This window comes from Tubulanus polymorphus, unplaced genomic scaffold (assembly GCF_964204645.1).
Source record: "Tubulanus polymorphus unplaced genomic scaffold, tnTubPoly1.2 scaffold_57, whole genome shotgun sequence".
NCBI lineage: Eukaryota > Metazoa > Nemertea > Palaeonemertea > Tubulaniformes > Tubulanidae > Tubulanus > Tubulanus polymorphus.
In genome coordinates, this window is record NW_027437464.1 from 43,598 (window position 1) to 61,452 (window position 17,855).

A 17,855-nucleotide genomic window follows, 5' to 3' on the forward strand; every position below is an offset into this window, starting at 1 on the left:
CAGACATAATATAGAAATACTAAGTTATTGTATTATTTAACGCCCCCTGGTGACCATATACAAAAACCGATGACCTTGAAGCTAACCAAAATCATAGAACACCTTATGAGCTACAACTTTCAATAGATTGTGGTAATACAATATGTTTAGGTATCAATATAATGTCGAAAATGGAAAATTTTGATAATTAAGGGATAGGAGCACCCTTAATACGACCAGTCAAACTGCGCAGTATTAATAAACCATCGTTTTTATATCCACTTTACACTGTATTGAAGGATTGCCAAAAAGTTTTCATTTTCGCATGTTGAAATGAGAAAAAATAAGCCATTTTTGAAATTCTAACAATATGCGTCCTGAGTTTCCATACCTACGAACCATTGATTTTTGATGATTTGATTATAATTTCAAATGGTAGGCGCGGAAACATATTGTTAAAATTGATTTACGGTCAACCCCCAATATAACAGTTTCACTGGTAGTATGAAGATCAAATTCAGGTATGTGTTCAAAAGTTTTAGAGAAATATCCCAAAAAAATTGACTTTCGTTCCCTAGTGGGCTAAAAAGGTATGAAATAACTAAACTGATTTACCATCAGTTGCGGAAAGTTGACTCATATCTACCATAAGACTCTCTCTATGTGATTCAACTGCGGATTGATTGGAATCTTTCACACCAATTGTATCGAACTTGGTGGTCCATTTTCCTGTGAAAATTAAAAATATGAACATGCATAAGCAATTGAGTAGTGGTTGAAATTGAGACCAAAATTGATATTTTTTGGGTACGAAAAAAGGTCACAGGACGGCCATCTTGCGTCCGATTGACCAAAAATTTCTCTCATGCCGATGCACCCTTCGGGTATACAATCTGATAGATCAAGGTAATTGATCAGAGTCTTCAAAATTCCCTTGAAAACTTCAACTAGGGGTCCAGGGACACCATGCCCACTTGGGAAGTGGTTCCAAATGCTCAACAATCTAACAATTTCAATATTCAACGCCCCCTGGCAACCATATACAAAAACCAATGACCTTGAAACTCACCACAATCATAGAACATGTCAGCAGCTACGATTTTGTAATTGATTGTGATAACAAAATATGCCTCGTTACCAATTTGATATGGAAATACTAAGTTATTCTACTATTCAACGCCCCCTGGAGACCATATTCAAAACCCAATGACATCAAAACTTACCACAATCATAGAACATGTCATGAACTACAACTTTGCAATTGATCATGGTAACAAAATATGCCTAGGTACCAATATAATAAGGAAATATAGAAAAACTAATGTCCTTAAAACTCACAACAATCATAGATGATGTCATGAGCTACAACTTTCCAATTGATTGTGGTTACAAAATATACATAGGTACAAATATAATAAAGAAATGCTAAGATATTGTATTATTCAACGCCCCCTGGTGGCCATATACAAAATCTAATTACCTTGCAACACACCATAATCATAGAACATGTTATGAGCTACAACTTTCTAATTGAATGTGGTACCAAAATACGCTTAGGTATCAATATAATGTGGAAAAACTTTTTCCCATTTACGAATGAGTACTGGTGAGACCAAGATGGCCGCCAATTGCGTCATAATTGGCTGATGAAAAATACCTGTCTCAGGTATAAAACATCCCTTTCCAAAGAATACCCATCACAAATTGCAATGAGAAATGGCAAACCAGTAGGAAGCTACAGGACTCAGAATTCGGGCAAAAATTAACATTTTTGGGCACTAAAAAGGTCATAGGACGGCCATCTCGAGTCCGACCGACCCAATTTTTGTTATGTTGATGGGCCCTGGGGGGATTCACATATATCCGAAAGATCAAGGTAATTGATCGATGCGTCTTCAAAATTTCTCTCAAAAAGATCAAAAATGTGTAAAAAGTGCTGATTTTGGCGAACAACAATGGCTGCCAGTCGGCCATCTTGATTCTGACAGGGCCAGTTTTTGGGCTGAAGATGTGTCTAGGGTAGATACATGTGTATCCCAAATATCAAGACGTTACCTTGAAGCGTCTTCAAAACTTCCCAAAATAACTGGATTCCGTCTACAGACGGACGGACAGACGACGGACGAAAAGTGAACGCAATAGCCCGCTGGGACTAAAGTCCCAAGTGGGCTAAAAATGAGTAAGAAAGTGCTGATTTCAGCAAACAGAAATGGCCACCAGTCAACCATGTTAATTCTGACCAAGCTCAGTTTTTGGGCAGAAGATGTATCTAGGGTAGATACATGTATATAAATACATTAAATCAATTACATTAATATATTTCTATAAATGATAATGGGCCTATTACATTTTATAGATTGTACCTATCTATTGGGTCCATCAAACAGCTGGTTGCCTGTGTAATAACTAATACATTCCACATGATAGATTGTACCGACCTATTGGGTCCTTTGTCTTATAGTACATAATAATCCACATGATAGATTTTACCAGACCAATCTAACTGTGGGTTTTCTGTGTTAAAACAATACATTCTATAATAGATTTCCCTCAATTCGGGGATTCCTATGTGATGAATAATATACATTAATATACATTAATGTTTTGAACACATACGTCTAATTGGTTTTAATACGACCAGTGAAACCGTGCAGTTTTAATAAACCATTGTTTTTATATCCATTTTACGCTGTATTGAAGGATTGCCAAAAAGTTTTCATTTTCGCATGTTGAAATGAGAAAAAATAAGCCATTTTTGAAATTCTAACAATATGCGTCCTGAGTTTCCATGCCTACGAACCATTGATTTTTGATGATTTGATTATAATTTCAAATGGTAAGCACGGAAACATATTGTTAAAATTGATTTACAGTCAACCCCCAATATAACAGTTTCACTGGTAGTATGAAGCTAAATTCAGGTAGGCCTACAATGTGTTCAAAAGTTTTAGAGAAATATCCAAAATAATCGACTTTCGGTCTAAAGTCCCTAGTGGGCTAAAAAGGTATGAAATAACTAAACTGATTTACCATCAGTTGCGGAAAGTTGACTCGTATCTGTCATAAGACTCTCTCTATATGATTCAACTGCGGATTGATTGGAATCTCTCACACCAATTGTATCGAACTCGGTGGTCCATCTTCCTGTGAAAATTAAAAATATGAACATGCATAAGCAATTGAGTAGTGGTTGAAATTGAGACAAAAATTGACATTTTTTGGGTACGAAAAAAGGTCACAGGACGGCCATCTTGCGTCCGATTGACCCAAAATTTCTCTCATGCCGATGCACCCTTCGGGTATAGAATCTGATAGATCAAGGTAATTAATCAGAATCTTCAAAATTCCCTTGAAAACTTCAAAAATGAGTAAGAAAGTGCTGATTTCAGCGAACAAAAATGGCAACTAGTCAACCATGTTGATTCTGACCAAGCTCAGTTTTTGGGCAGAAGATGTATCTAGGGTAGATACATGTATATAAATACATTAAATCAATTACATTAATATATTTCTATAAATGATAATGGGCCTATTACATTTTATAGATTGTACCTATCTATTGGGTCCATCAAACAGCTGGTTTCCTGTGTAATAACTAATACATTCCACATGATAGATTGTACCGACCAATTGGGTCCTTTGTCTTATAGTACATAATAATCCATATGATAGATTTTACCAGACCAATCTAACTGTGGGTTTCCTGTGTTATAATAATACATTCTGTCATAGATTTCCCTCAAACTGGGGGATTCCTATGTGATAAATATTTTATATTCAGCATGATAGACTTTAACAAACATAATGGGTCCTTCAAGGTGATTAGTTAGTACTTGGTGAAATACTGAACAATCTGGAAATGTCAAGAATCACCATTACCATAGGGCATTTCATGCACTGGCACAACATGCAATTGTTTGTGGTAACAACGTCATATGTCTAGGTACTAATATACTGTAGTACCATATTCTTCGGCTAATTTACGCCACCGGTGAACATAAACAATGCCTAGAAACTCACCACAATCTTAGGGCAATTCATGTTAGAGCAAGTCATGAGGCCAAGTTATTTACTGCGAATGAGAGAAATTGAGATAAATGATCGAAGCGTTTTCAATATTTCCCATGAAAACTTGAACTAGGGGTCCAGGGACACCATGCCCACTTGAGAAATGTTTCCGTATGCTCAACAATCTAACAATTTCAATATTCAACGCCCCCTGGTGACCATATACAAAAACCAATGGCCTTGAAACTCACCACAATCATGGTACATGTCAGGAGGAATGATTTCATGGATTGTGATGACAAAATATGCCTTGTTACCAATTTAATATGGAAATACTAGATCATAGAACATGTCATGAACTAAAACTTTCTAATTGATCATGGTAACAAAATAAGCCTAGGTACCAATATAAGGAAATACTAAGTTATTCTACTATTCAATGCCTCTTGGTGACCATATAGAATAACTAATGTCCTTAAAACTTGCCACAATCATAGACAATGTCATGAGCTACAACTTTGCAATTGATTGTGGTTACAAAATATGCATTGATACGAATATAATATGGAAGATATTGTATTATTCAATGCACACTGGGCCATATACAAAACCAATGACCTTGAAACTCACCACAATCATAGATCATGTTATGAGCTACAACTTTCTTATTGATTGTGGTAACAAAATACGCCTAGGTATCAATATAATGTGAAAAATTTTTTTCCCACCTAGGAATGAGTACTGATTCTTGATTCTGACAGGGCCAGTTTTGGGGCTGAAGATGTGTCTAGGGTAGATACATGTGTAACCTAAATATCAAGACATTACATTGAAGCGTCTTCAAAACTTCCCAAAATAACTGGATTCCGTCTACGGACGGACGTACGCTACGACGGACAATGGACGAAAAGTGAACGCAATAGCCCACTGGGACTAAAGTCCCAAGTGGGCTAAAAAGGTTCAAACAATGTCTAAAAGTGCTGATTTCAAAATGTATCAGAATAACTGGATTCTGTCAAGCTCGGGACAATGACACAAAGCGGATGCGATAACCCGCTTAAGTCCATTTCATGTGGCTAAAAAGGTATGAAATAACTAAACTGATTTACCATCGGTTGTGGAAAGTCGACTCATATCTGTCATAAGACTCTCTCTATGTGATTCAACTGCAGATTGATTGGCATCTTTCACACCAATTTGTATCGAACTCGGTGGTCCATCTTCCTGTAAAAATCAAAAATATGAACATGCATAAGCAATTGAGTAGTGGTTGAAATTGAGACCAAAATTGACATTTTTTGGGTACGATAAAAGGTCACAGGACGGCCATCTTGCATCCGATTGACCCAAAATTTCTCTCATGCCGATGCACCCTTCGGGTATACAATCTGATAGATCAAGGTAATTGATCAGAATCTTCAAAATTCCCTTGAAAACTTCAAAAATGAGTAAGAAAGTGCTGATTTCAGCGAACAAAAAAGGCCACCAGTCAACCATGTTGATTCTGACCAAGCTCAGTTTTTGGGCAGAAGATGTATCTAGGGTAGATGCATGTATATAAATACATTAAATCAATTAAATTAATATATTTCTATGAATGATATAGGGCCCATTACATTTTATAGATTGAACCAATCTATTGGGTCCATGAAACAGCTGGTTTCCTGTGTAATAACTAATACATTCCACATGATAGATTGTACCGACCTATTGGGTCATTTGTCTTATAGTACATAATAATCCATATGATAGATTTTACCAGACCAATCTAACTGTGGGTTTCCTGTGTTATAATAATACATTCTGTCATAGATTTCCCTCAAACTGGGGGATTCCTATGTGATAAATATTTTATATTCAGCATGATAGACTTTAACAAACATAATGGGTCCTTCAAGGTGATTAGTTAGTACTTGGTGAAATACTGAACAATCTGGAAATGTCAAGAATCACCATTACCATAGGGCATTTCATGCACTGGCACAACATGCAATTGTTTGTGGTAACAACGTCATATGTCTAGGTACTAATATACTGTAGTACCATATTCTTCGGCTAATTTACGCCACCGGTGAACATAAACAATGCCTAGAAACTCACCACAATCTTAGGGCAATTCATGTTAGAGCAAGTCATGAGGCCAAGTTATTTACTGCGAATGAGAGAAATTGAGATAAATGATCGAAGCGTTTTCAATATTTCCCATGAAAACTTGAACTAGGGGTCCAGGGACACCATGCCCACTTGAGAAATGTTTCCGTATGCTCAACAATCTAACAATTTCAATATTCAACGCCCCCTGGTGACCATATACAAAAACCAATGGCCTTGAAACTCACCACAATCATGGTACATGTCAGGAGGAATGATTTCATGGATTGTGATGACAAAATATGCCTTGTTACCAATTTAATATGGAAATACTAGATCATAGAACATGTCATGAACTAAAACTTTCTAATTGATCATGGTAACAAAATAAGCCTAGGTACCAATATAAGGAAATACTAAGTTATTCTACTATTCAATGCCTCTTGGTGACCATATAGAATAACTAATGTCCTTAAAACTTGCCACAATCATAGACAATGTCATGAGCTACAACTTTGCAATTGATTGTGGTTACAAAATATGCATTGATACGAATATAATATGGAAGATATTGTATTATTCAATGCACACTGGGCCATATACAAAACCAATGACCTTGAAACTCACCACAATCATAGATCATGTTATGAGCTACAACTTTCTTATTGATTGTGGTAACAAAATACGCCTAGGTATCAATATAATGTGGAAAATTTTTTTCCCACCTAGGAATGAGTACTGATTCTTGATTCTGACAGGGCCAGTTTTGGGGCTGAAGATGTGTCTAGGGTAGATACATGTGTAACCTAAATATCAAGACATTACATTGAAGCGTCTTCAAAACTTCCCAAAATAACTGGATTCCGTCTACGGACGGACGTACGCTATGACGGACAATGGACGAAAAGTGAACGCAATAGCCCACTGGGACTAAAGTCCCAAGTGGGCTAAAAAGGTTCAAACAATGTCTAAAAGTGCTGATTTCAAAATGTATCAGAATAACTGGATTCTGTCAAGCTCGGGACAATGACACAAAGCGGATGCGATAACCCGCTTAAGTCCATTTCATGTGGCTAAAAAGGTATGAAATAACTAAACTGATTTACCATCGGTTGTGGAAAGTCGACTCATATCTGTCATAAGACTCTCTCTATGTGATTCAACTGCAGATTGATTGGCATCTTTCACACCAATTTGTATCGAACTCGGTGGTCCATCTTCCTGTAAAAATCAAAAATATGAACATGCATAAGCAATTGAGTAGTGGTTGAAATTGAGACCAAAATTGACATTTTTTGGGTACGATAAAAGGTCACAGGACGGCCATCTTGCATCCGATTGACCCAAAATTTCTCTCATGCCGATGCACCCTTCGGGTATACAATCTGATAGATCAAGGTAATTGATCAGAATCTTCAAAATTCCCTTGAAAACTTCAAAAATGAGTAAGAAAGTGCTGATTTCAGCGAACAAAAAAGGCCACCAGTCAACCATGTTGATTCTGACCAAGCTCAGTTTTTGGGCAGAAGATGTATCTAGGGTAGATGCATGTATATAAATACATTAAATCAATTAAATTAATATATTTCTATGAATGATATAGGGCCCATTACATTTTATAGATTGAACCAATCTATTGGGTCCATGAAACAGCTGGTTTCCTGTGTAATAACTAATACATTCCACATGATAGATTGTACCGACCTATTGGGTCATTTGTCTTATAGTACATAATAATCCATATGATAGATTTTACCAGACCAATCTAACTGTGGGTTTCCTGTGTTATATTAATACATTCTGTCATAGATTTCCCTCAAACTGGGGGATTCCTATGTGATAAATATTTTATATTCAGCATGATAGACTTTAACAAACATAATGGGTCCTTCAAGGTGATTAGTTAGTACTTGGTGAAATACTGAACAATCTGGAAATGTCAAGAATCACCATTACCATAGGGCATTTCATGCACTGGCACAACATGCAATTGTTTGTGGTAACAACGTCATATGTCTAGGTACTAATATACTGTAGTACCATATTCTTCGGCTAATTTACGCCACCGGTGAACATAAACAATGCCTAGAAACTCACCACAATCTTAGGGCAATTCATGTTAGAGCAAGTCATGAGGCCAAGTTATTTACTGCGAATGAGAGAAATTGAGATAAATGATCGAAGCGTTTTCAATATTTCCCATGAAAACTTGAACTAGGGGTCCAGGGACACCATGCCCACTTGAGAAATGTTTCCGTATGCTCAACAATCTAACAATTTCAATATTCAACGCCCCCTGGTGACCATATACAAAAACCAATGGCCTTGAAACTCACCACAATCATGGTACATGTCAGGAGGAATGATTTCATGGATTGTGATGACAAAATATGCCTTGTTACCAATTTAATATGGAAATACTAGATCATAGAACATGTCATGAACTAAAACTTTCTAATTGATCATGGTAACAAAATAAGCCTAGGTACCAATATAAGGAAATACTAAGTTATTCTACTATTCAATGCCTCTTGGTGACCATATAGAATAACTAATGTCCTTAAAACTTGCCACAATCATAGACAATGTCATGAGCTACAACTTTGCAATTGATTGTGGTTACAAAATATGCATTGATACGAATATAATATGGAAAGATATTGTATTATTCAATGCACACTGGGCCATATACAAAACCAATGACCTTGAAACTCACCACAATCATAGATCATGTTATGAGCTACAACTTTCTTATTGATTGTGGTAACAAAATACGCCTAGGTATCAATATAATGTGGAAAATTTTTTTCCCACCTAGGAATGAGTACTGATGACACCAAGATGGCCGCCAATTGCGTCATAATTGGCTGATCAAAAATACCTGTCTCAGGTATAAAACATCCCTTTCTTAAGAATACCCATCACAAATTGCAATGAGAAATGGCAAACAAGTAGGAAGCTACAGGACTCGGAATTCAGGCCAAAATTGACATTTTTTGGCATTAAAAAAGGTCATAGGATGGCCATCTTGAGTTCGATCGACCCAATTTTTGTTATGCTGATGGGCCCTGGGGGGATGCACATACATCCGAAAGATCAAAAAGTTCCCTCAAAAAGTTAAAAAATGTGTAAAAAGTGTTGATTTTGGCGAACATCAATGGCTGCCAGTCGGCCATCTTGATTCTGACAGGGCCAGTTTTGGGGCTGAAGATGTGTCTAGGGTAGATACACGTGTAACCCAAATATCAAGACATTACATTGAAGCGTCTTCAAAACTTCCCAAAATAACTGGATTCCGTCTACGGACGGACGTACGCTATGACGGACAATGGACGAAAAGTGAACGCAATAGCCCACTGGGACTAAAGTCCCAAGTGGGCTAAAAAGGTTCAAACAATGTCTAAAAGTGCTGATTTCAAAATGTATCAGAATAACTGGATTCTGTCAAGCTCGGGACAATGACACAAAGCGGATGCGATAACCCGCTTAAGTCCATTTCATGTGGCTAAAAAGGTATGAAATAACTAAACTGATTTACCATCGGTTGTGGAAAGTCGACTCATATCTGTCATAAGACTCTCTCTATGTGATTCAACTGCAGATTGATTGGCATCTTTCACACCAATTTGTATCGAACTCGGTGGTCCATCTTCCTGTAAAAATCAAAAATATGAACATGCATAAGCAATTGAGTAGTGGTTGAAATTGAGACCAAAATTGACATTTTTTGGGTACGATAAAAGGTCACAGGACGGCCATCTTGCATCCGATTGACCCAAAATTTCTCTCATGCCGATGCACCCTTCGGGTATACAATCTGATAGATCAAGGTAATTGATCAGAATCTTCAAAATTCCCTTGAAAACTTCAAAAATGAGTAAGAAAGTGCTGATTTCAGCGAACAAAAAAGGCCACCAGTCAACCATGTTGATTCTGACCAAGCTCAGTTTTTGGGCAGAAGATGTATCTAGGGTAGATGCATGTATATAAATACATTAAATCAATTAAATTAATATATTTCTATGAATGATATAGGGCCCATTACATTTTATAGATTGAACCTATCTATTGGGTCCATGAAACAGCTGGTTTCCTGTGTAATAACTAATACATTCCACATGATAGATTGTACCGACCTATTGGGTCATTTGTCTTATAGTACATAATAATCCATATGATAGATTTTACCATCAGACCAATCTAACTCTGGGTTTCCTGTGTTATAACAATACATTCTATCATAGATTTCCCTCAATTCGGGGATTCCTATGTGATGAATAATATACATTAATAGGCCTATACATTAATGTTTTGAACACATACGCCTAATTGGTTTTAATACGACCAGTGAAACTGTGCAGTTTTAATAAACCATTGTTTTTATATCCATTTTACGCTGTATTGAAAGATTGCCAAAAAGTTTTCATTTTCGCATGTTGAAATGAGAAACTAGGGGTCCAGGGACACCATGCCCACTTGGGAAATGGTTTCAAATGCTCAACAATCTAACAATTTCAATATTCAACGCCCCCTGGTGACCATTTACAAAAACCAACGACCTTGAAACTCACCAAAATCATAGAACATGTCAGCAGCTACGATTTTGTAATTGATTGTGATAACAAAATATGCCTCGTTACCAATTTAGTATGGAAATACTAAGTCATTCTACTATTCAACGCCCCCTGGTGACCATATTCAAAACCCAATGACCTCGAAACTCACCACAATCATAGAACATGTCATGAACTACAACTTTGCAATTGATCATGGTAACAAAATATGCCTAGGAGCGAACTCTTTTATCAGATCGGAGAATCCGTTTGCCTCCAATCGTACTCTTTTATTGGTCACGTGACTTTTTGGAGTCTCCGAAACCTCCTTTCTGTCGAGGTGGTGTGATTCGGATTTTGTGTGGAGCCAACCGGAGATTTCGGACGGAGACTTCGGAGGTCATAAAAGAGTACGCCCTTGGTACCAATATAATAAGGAAATACTAAGTTATTCTACTATTCAACGCCCCCTGGTGACCATATAGAAAAACTAATGTCCTTAAAACTCACAACAATCATAGATGATGTCATGAGCTACAACTTTCCAATTGATTGTGGTTACAAAATATGCATAGGTACGAATATAATAAAGAAATGCTAAGATATTGTATTATTCAACGCCCCCTGGTGGCCATATACGAAATCCAATTACCTTGAAACTCACCACAATCATAGAACACGTTATGAGCTACAACTTTCTAATTGATTGTGGTAGCAAAATACGCTTAGGTATCAATATAATGTGGAAAAACTTTTTCCCACTTACGAATGAGTACTGGTGACACCAAGATGGCCGCCAATTGTGTCATAATTGGCTGATGAAAAATACCTGTCTGAGGTATAAAACATCCCTTTCCAAAGAATACCCATCACAAATTGCATTGAGAAATGGTAAACCAGTAGGAAGCTACAGGACTCAGAATTCGGGCAAAAATTAACATTTTTGGGCACTAAAAAGGTCATAGGACGGCCATCTTGAGTCCGACCGACCCAATTTTTGTTTCGTTGATGGGCCCTGGGGGGATTCATATATATCCGAAAGATCAAGGTAATTGATCGAAGCGTCTTCAAAATTTCCCTCAAAAAGTTCAAAAATGTGTAAAAAGTGCTGATTTTGGCGAACAACAATGGCTGCCAGTCAGCCATCTTGATTCTGACAGGGTCAGTTTTTGGGCTGAAGATGTGTCTAGGGTAGATACACGTGTAACCCAAATATCAAGACGTTACCTTGAAGCGTCTTCAAAACTTACTGGATTCCGTCTACGGACGGACGGACGGACGGACGAAAAGTGAACGCAATAGCCCGCTGGGACTCCCAAGTAGGCTAAAAATAAGCCATTTTTGAAATTCTAACAATATGCGTCCTGAGTTTCCATGCCTACGAACCATTGATTTTTGATGATTTGATTATAATTTCAAATGGTAGGCACAGAAACATATTGTTAAAATTGATTTACAGTCAACCCACAATATACCAGTTTCACTGGTAGTATGATGATCAAATTCAGGTAGGCCTACAGTATGTGTTCAAAAGTTTTAGAGAAATATCCCAAATAATCGACTTTCGGTCTAAAGTCCCTAGTGGGCTAAAAAGGTATGAAATAACTAAACTGATTTACCATCGGTCTCGGAAAGTTGACTCGTATCTACCATAAGACTCTCTCTATGTGATTCAACTGCGGATTGATTGGAATCTTCCACACCAATTGTATCGAACTCGGTGGTCAATTTTCCTGCGAAAATTAAAAATATGAACATGCATAAGCAATTGAGTAGTGGTTGAAATTGAGACAAAAATTGATATTTTTTGGGTACGAAAAAAGGTCACAGGATGGCCATCTTGCATCCGATTGACCCAAAATTTCTCTCATGCTGATGGAACCTTCGAGTACACGATCTGATAGATCAAGGTAATTCGATCAGTGTCTTCAAAATTCCCTTGAAAACTTCAAAAATGAGTAGGAAAGTGCTGATTTCAGCGAACAAAAATGGCCACCAGTCAACCATGTTGATTCTGACCAAGCTCAGTTTTTGGGTACAAGATGTATCTAGGGTAGATACATGTATATAAATACATTAAATCAATTACATTAATATATTTCTATAAATGATAATGGGCCTATTACATTTTATAGATTGTACCTATCTATTGGGTCGATCAAACAGCTGGTTTCCTGTGTAATAACTAATACATTCCACATGATAGATTGTACCGACCTATTGGGTCCTTTGTCTTATAGTACATAATAATCCATATGATAGATTTTACCAGACCAATCTAACTGTGGGTTTGCTGTGTAATAACAATACATTCTATCATAGATTTCCCTCAATTTGGGGATTCCTAGGTGATGAATTATATACATTCAATATGATAGACTTTAACAAACATTGGGCCTAATGGGTCCTTTTAGGTGATTAGTTAGTACTTGGTGGAAATGTCAATGTCAATCTGTCATGTTGACTCATCTGTCATGTCTCTCCATGTGGTTAACCTGTGGATTGATTGGAATCTTCTGCACGACTCGTACCGAACGTGGTGGTCCATCTTCCTATGAAAATAAAAAATATGAACATGCATAAGCAATTGAGTAGTAGGCCTAGTTGAAATTGAGGCCAAAATTGACATTTTTTTGGTACAAAATAGGAAACAGAACGGCCATCTTGCATCTGAAAACATTCGGTTGGTTTTCACGAGCTCGGTGATCTAGTGGGATGACGCTGCGCTAGTAATTTACTTGCCCGGGTTTGAGTCTCGCTCTAGCCGCTCTATTTTCTCTACACTTTCCTTGAATTTTCTAAGTTGCGCACCTCCGTGCGCATGTGCGGCGTAAATCAGCCAATCAGCGACAATGTACGTTAAATAGCGGAACTAAATGTCGCAGCCGAAACACTCCAATCCCTCTTAGGGGACCGGCGGCTGCTGTTCAGGGTCGTTCTGCTTTTGCCCGGAACTTGTTGCCAAGACGTCCCCTTCTACTTCCACTCTCTGTAACAGTAAAACGGTCAATGTCGGTCGACGTCGGTCCTCGCGTTGAGAACGGACAACAGTGCTTAATTCAGTGAACTCCCTACACAAACGTTATCGGTCGTTGTCGGCCCTCGTGTTGAGGACACTAGACTCGTCTTTCCCACGCGAACAATGTCGAGAGACGTCGGTTCCCGCGTTGAGAACCGAACGGCGGCATTCTCTTAAGCGAACGTGAACGGTAGACACGTCTCTATCGCACAAACGATGTCAAGCGATGTCGGTTCTCTCGTTGAGGATCGAACAGCGGCGCCTCCTTAGCGAGCTTCTCGCACGATCGATCTCGGTCCTCCCGTTGAGGAACGAACAGCGGCGTCTCCCTAGCAAGCCTTTTGCACGATCATAGTCGATCCTCTCGTAGAGGATCGAACAGCGGCGACTCCTTAGCAAGCTTCTCCTACGATCAATTTGGAGACATCGGTCAACATCGGTCCTCTCGTTGAGGGTCGAACAGCAGCGCGCCATTAGCGAGCATCTCGCACGATCCATGTCGGTCCTCCCGTTGAGGATCGAACGGCGGCGTCTCCTTAACGAGCTTCTCGCACGATCGATGTCGGTCCTCCCGTTGAGGATCGAACAGCGGCGTCTCTGTAGCGAGCCTTTCGCACGATCGATGTCGGTCCTCCCGTTGAGGATCGAACAGCGGCGACTCCTTAGCGAGCTTCTCGCATGATCAATTTGGAGCAACGTCGGTCCTCCTGTTGAGGAACGAACAGCAGCGCGCCCTAAGCGAGCTTCTCGCACGACCGATGTCGAGCGATGTCGGTCCTCTCGTTGAGGAACGAACAGCGGCGTCTCCTTAACAAGCTTCTCGTACGATCGATCTCGGTCCTCCCGTTGAGGATCGAACAGCGGCGTCTCCTTAACAAGCTTCTCGTACGATCGATCTCGGTCCTCCCGTTGAGGAACGAACAGCGGCGTCTCCCTAGCAAGCCTTTTGCACGATCAAAGTCGAGCGAAGTCAGTCCTCTCATTGAGGATCGAACAGCGGCGACTCCTTAGCGAGCTTCTCGCACGATCAATTTGGAGCAACATCGGTCCTCTCATTGAGGGTCGAACAGCAGCGCGCCATTGGCGAGCATCTCGCACGATCGCTGTCGGTCCTCCCGTTGAGGATCGAACAGCTGCGTCTCCTTAACGAGCTTCTCGCACGATCGATGTCGGTCCTCCCGTTGAGGATCGAACAGCGGTGTCTCTTTAGCGAGCCTTTCGCACGATCGATGTCGGTCCTCCCGTTGAGGATCGAACAGCGGCGTCTCCTTAGCGAGCTTCTCGCACGATCAATTTGGAGCAACGTCGATCCTCCCGTTGAGGAACGAACAGCAGCGCGCCCTTAGCGAGCTTCGCGCACGACCGATGTCGAGCGATGTCGGTCCTCTCGTTGAGGGTCGAACAGCAACGCCCCTTAGCGAGCTTCTCGCACGATCGATGTCGATCCTCTCGTTGAGGGTCGAACAGCAGCGCCCCCTTAGCGAGCTTCTCGCACGATTGATGTCGAGCGATGTCGGTCCTCTCGTTGAGGAACGAACAGTAGCGCGCCCTTAGCGAGCTTCTCGCACGACCGATGTCGGTCCTCTCGTTGAGGGTCGAACAGCAGCGCGCCCTTAGCGAGCTTCTCGCACGACCGATGCGAGTGATGTCGATCCTCTCGTTGAGGGTCGAACAGCAGCGCCCCTTAGCGAGCCTCTCGCACGATCGATGTCGATCCTCTCGTTGAGGGTCGAACAGCAGCGCCCCTTAGCGAGCTTCTCGCACGATCGATGTCGATCCTCTCGTTGAGGGACAAACAGCAGCGCCCCCTTAGCGAGCTTCTCGCACGATCGATGTCGAGGGATGTCGGTCCTCTCGTTGAGGAACGAACAGTAGCGACTATTTCAGCGGACGTGTACGGTGGACACGCCAGCACACTCCGCCTTGGAAGACTCCAACTCCTGCTCCTGAGAACTAGAGATTAAAATAAAAAGCATAGACTGATAGAATATGCCAGTAGTTTTATTACGACTGTCTCCCCGAACAACCAGTTTTCGACTGGCTAAACAACTCTGGAAGACGACTCCCCTCTGCCTGCGGACTACCATCCGGACCCAAGATGGCAGCACCATCCAATACCCGACTGTACAAGTTAAACTACCTACCACATAAACACTCAGCCGTATACGACACGTTACTAGATCTTGGTCTTATATTTCCCAATAAAATCAACTTAAGGTCTTAAGTTCCAAGTTAGTCTGAATACCAGTCGTTGTTACCGAATACCGGTTCCCTACAACCAACGGCTAGGTACTAGACCAGTTCCAAGTGGGCTAAAAAGATATGGAATAACTAAACTGATTTACCATCGGTTGCGGCAAGCTGACTCATAGGCCTATCTGTCATAAGACTCTCCATGTGGTTCAACTGCGGATTGATTGGAATCTTCCACACGACTTGTAGGCTTATCGAATTACTTTATAGGCCTAAAGCAATTGTGTAGTAGCTAAAATATATACATGATCAGGGATGAAAACGGCCCATACTGAAAAAGTTGGAAAATAGGCCTAATGGAAAAAAAATTTTTTGGGAAACAAAAATCAGTAACTTTTAGCCAAAAATCTTACTTTCTTTTGGTCAAAATGTCAATAGTTTGGGCTTGAATTACAGCCGCTCTTTGAATGAGATGCCATATTGGTTTCTCCGACTCCACAGTTGTGCTAACTACTGCCAAAAGCCGGCTTAGGGAGCACTCCTAACTACGGAGCACTCCGATGTGAATCCTTAGTTATGCCATCCAATATAAGCCTAAAAGTTCCACCATAGACCTAGGCCTATCTCTTCACAATCACACCCCCAAGATAAATTGGCTGTGACTGTGTTGGACTACCGGTGCCGACCTGATTACACCTGCGGTAGGCCTAAAAGCCTGAATTAAAATATCATGCCAAACGAACGAAATCAAGAGTAAAAGTCGCCCCAAATATGTCCGGTTTGTTTAGGCCTACTACGGTCCATGGGTGTATTGTTTGGCAACTGTTCAGTGACATAGAATTGGCCTACTGAATTGAATTATTCAAAGAACATTCAATGAATCTATTGTTAACGTTAGGCTAGTTAACGATAGCCTAACCTGTCAGTGGTTTAGTTTCACGATCGGATATTTTCACAAACCACACGTTGATATAAGCCCATCCGATTATAAAAAGCTTACCACCGACGATTAGGTAACTAACTCAGTTGATACGAGCAAAAAGATTTCATTTATCAATAGTACTTACCCAACAAGCCGTGCATAAACGCTAAACATAATTCCGAATCGAAACGACGATAATGGCCGCCACGTTGATGTGATCCTTGAATCTGATTGGTCGAGTCATACGAATCAATCTGATTGGTCGATAGATATATATCAAATCTGATTGGTCGAATCATACATAACGTTTCCGGAGTTCACCACCAGAGGGGTGTTGTGTCGCTACTCAACGACCCAATATGCGTTTCTGCCACATACGATATAATAATGTATGGGTGCTAACCACATCAGCTAAATAATTGGGGCCAAAATTATTGGGTCCTAGTCCCAATAGATAGAAAATGACCCAATACGACAGAGAGGCCCCAATACTCCGAGTCTCAGAATCACGCATGTCCCGATAAGTTGGCGTTTATAAAACTATATATATATATATATATATATATATATATATATATATATATATATATATATATATATATATATATATATATATATATATATATATATATATATATATATATATATATATATATATATATATATATATATAGAATACCAGGATGCTTGCATTTTGACGTAACTGTTATAGCTTTTTTACTTTGTGTTGTATTAAGGTCGTATGTCCCTGGTAATCACTGTTGACTAACTAATAACAATTTTGCCTACAAGTTTGAATTTATATTCAGTACAGTACTCCGGCCTTGTATTTAGAAAACCATCTGTAGAAAACATACCTTCAAAAGAAGATTGTCATTTTCAACGCAGTCTGTAACGTTTACTCCGTTGCTTAAGGTATTTAATTCCGCAATCAGAGATTCTAGGTTGCCATTAACATTTTTCAGGTTGTTTGTAGGGGTAATCCCTAATGATGCTTTTTGTTCATGTGGTGGTAAATTCAGGAATTTGATGATTATAGGCCAAACCGTTTTCAAAAACATTCACGCCATCAAATGCCAAGCAAAGCGCC

The 17,855-nt window shown here is 39.6% G+C and overlaps 1 protein-coding gene across 8 annotated transcripts in view; it reads right to left on the minus strand.

Moving 5' to 3' along the window:
- The window catches only part of LOC141914630 (uncharacterized), a 46,920-nt gene extending 29,628 nt beyond the window's left edge, over window positions 1-17,292 (minus strand). The window contains exons 1-10 of one of the 8 annotated variants that reach the window (XM_074805885.1): window positions 16,911-17,292; window positions 15,795-15,962; window positions 13,374-15,603; window positions 13,061-13,183; window positions 12,251-12,364; window positions 9,617-9,731; window positions 7,185-7,299; window positions 5,097-5,211; window positions 3,010-3,123; window positions 595-708 (exon numbers count right to left, since the gene is read on the minus strand). In XM_074805885.1, the coding sequence (XP_074661986.1) occupies window positions 595-708; window positions 3,010-3,123; window positions 5,097-5,211; window positions 7,185-7,187 (346 nt within the window). In that variant the 5' untranslated portion in view covers window positions 7,188-7,299; window positions 9,617-9,731; window positions 12,251-12,364; ... (2 more) ...; window positions 15,795-15,962; window positions 16,911-17,292. The other 7 variants (XM_074805882.1, XM_074805884.1, XM_074805887.1 and 4 more) reach the window with 7 other exon arrangements.
- Window positions 17,293-17,855: the final 563 nt, after the last annotated feature.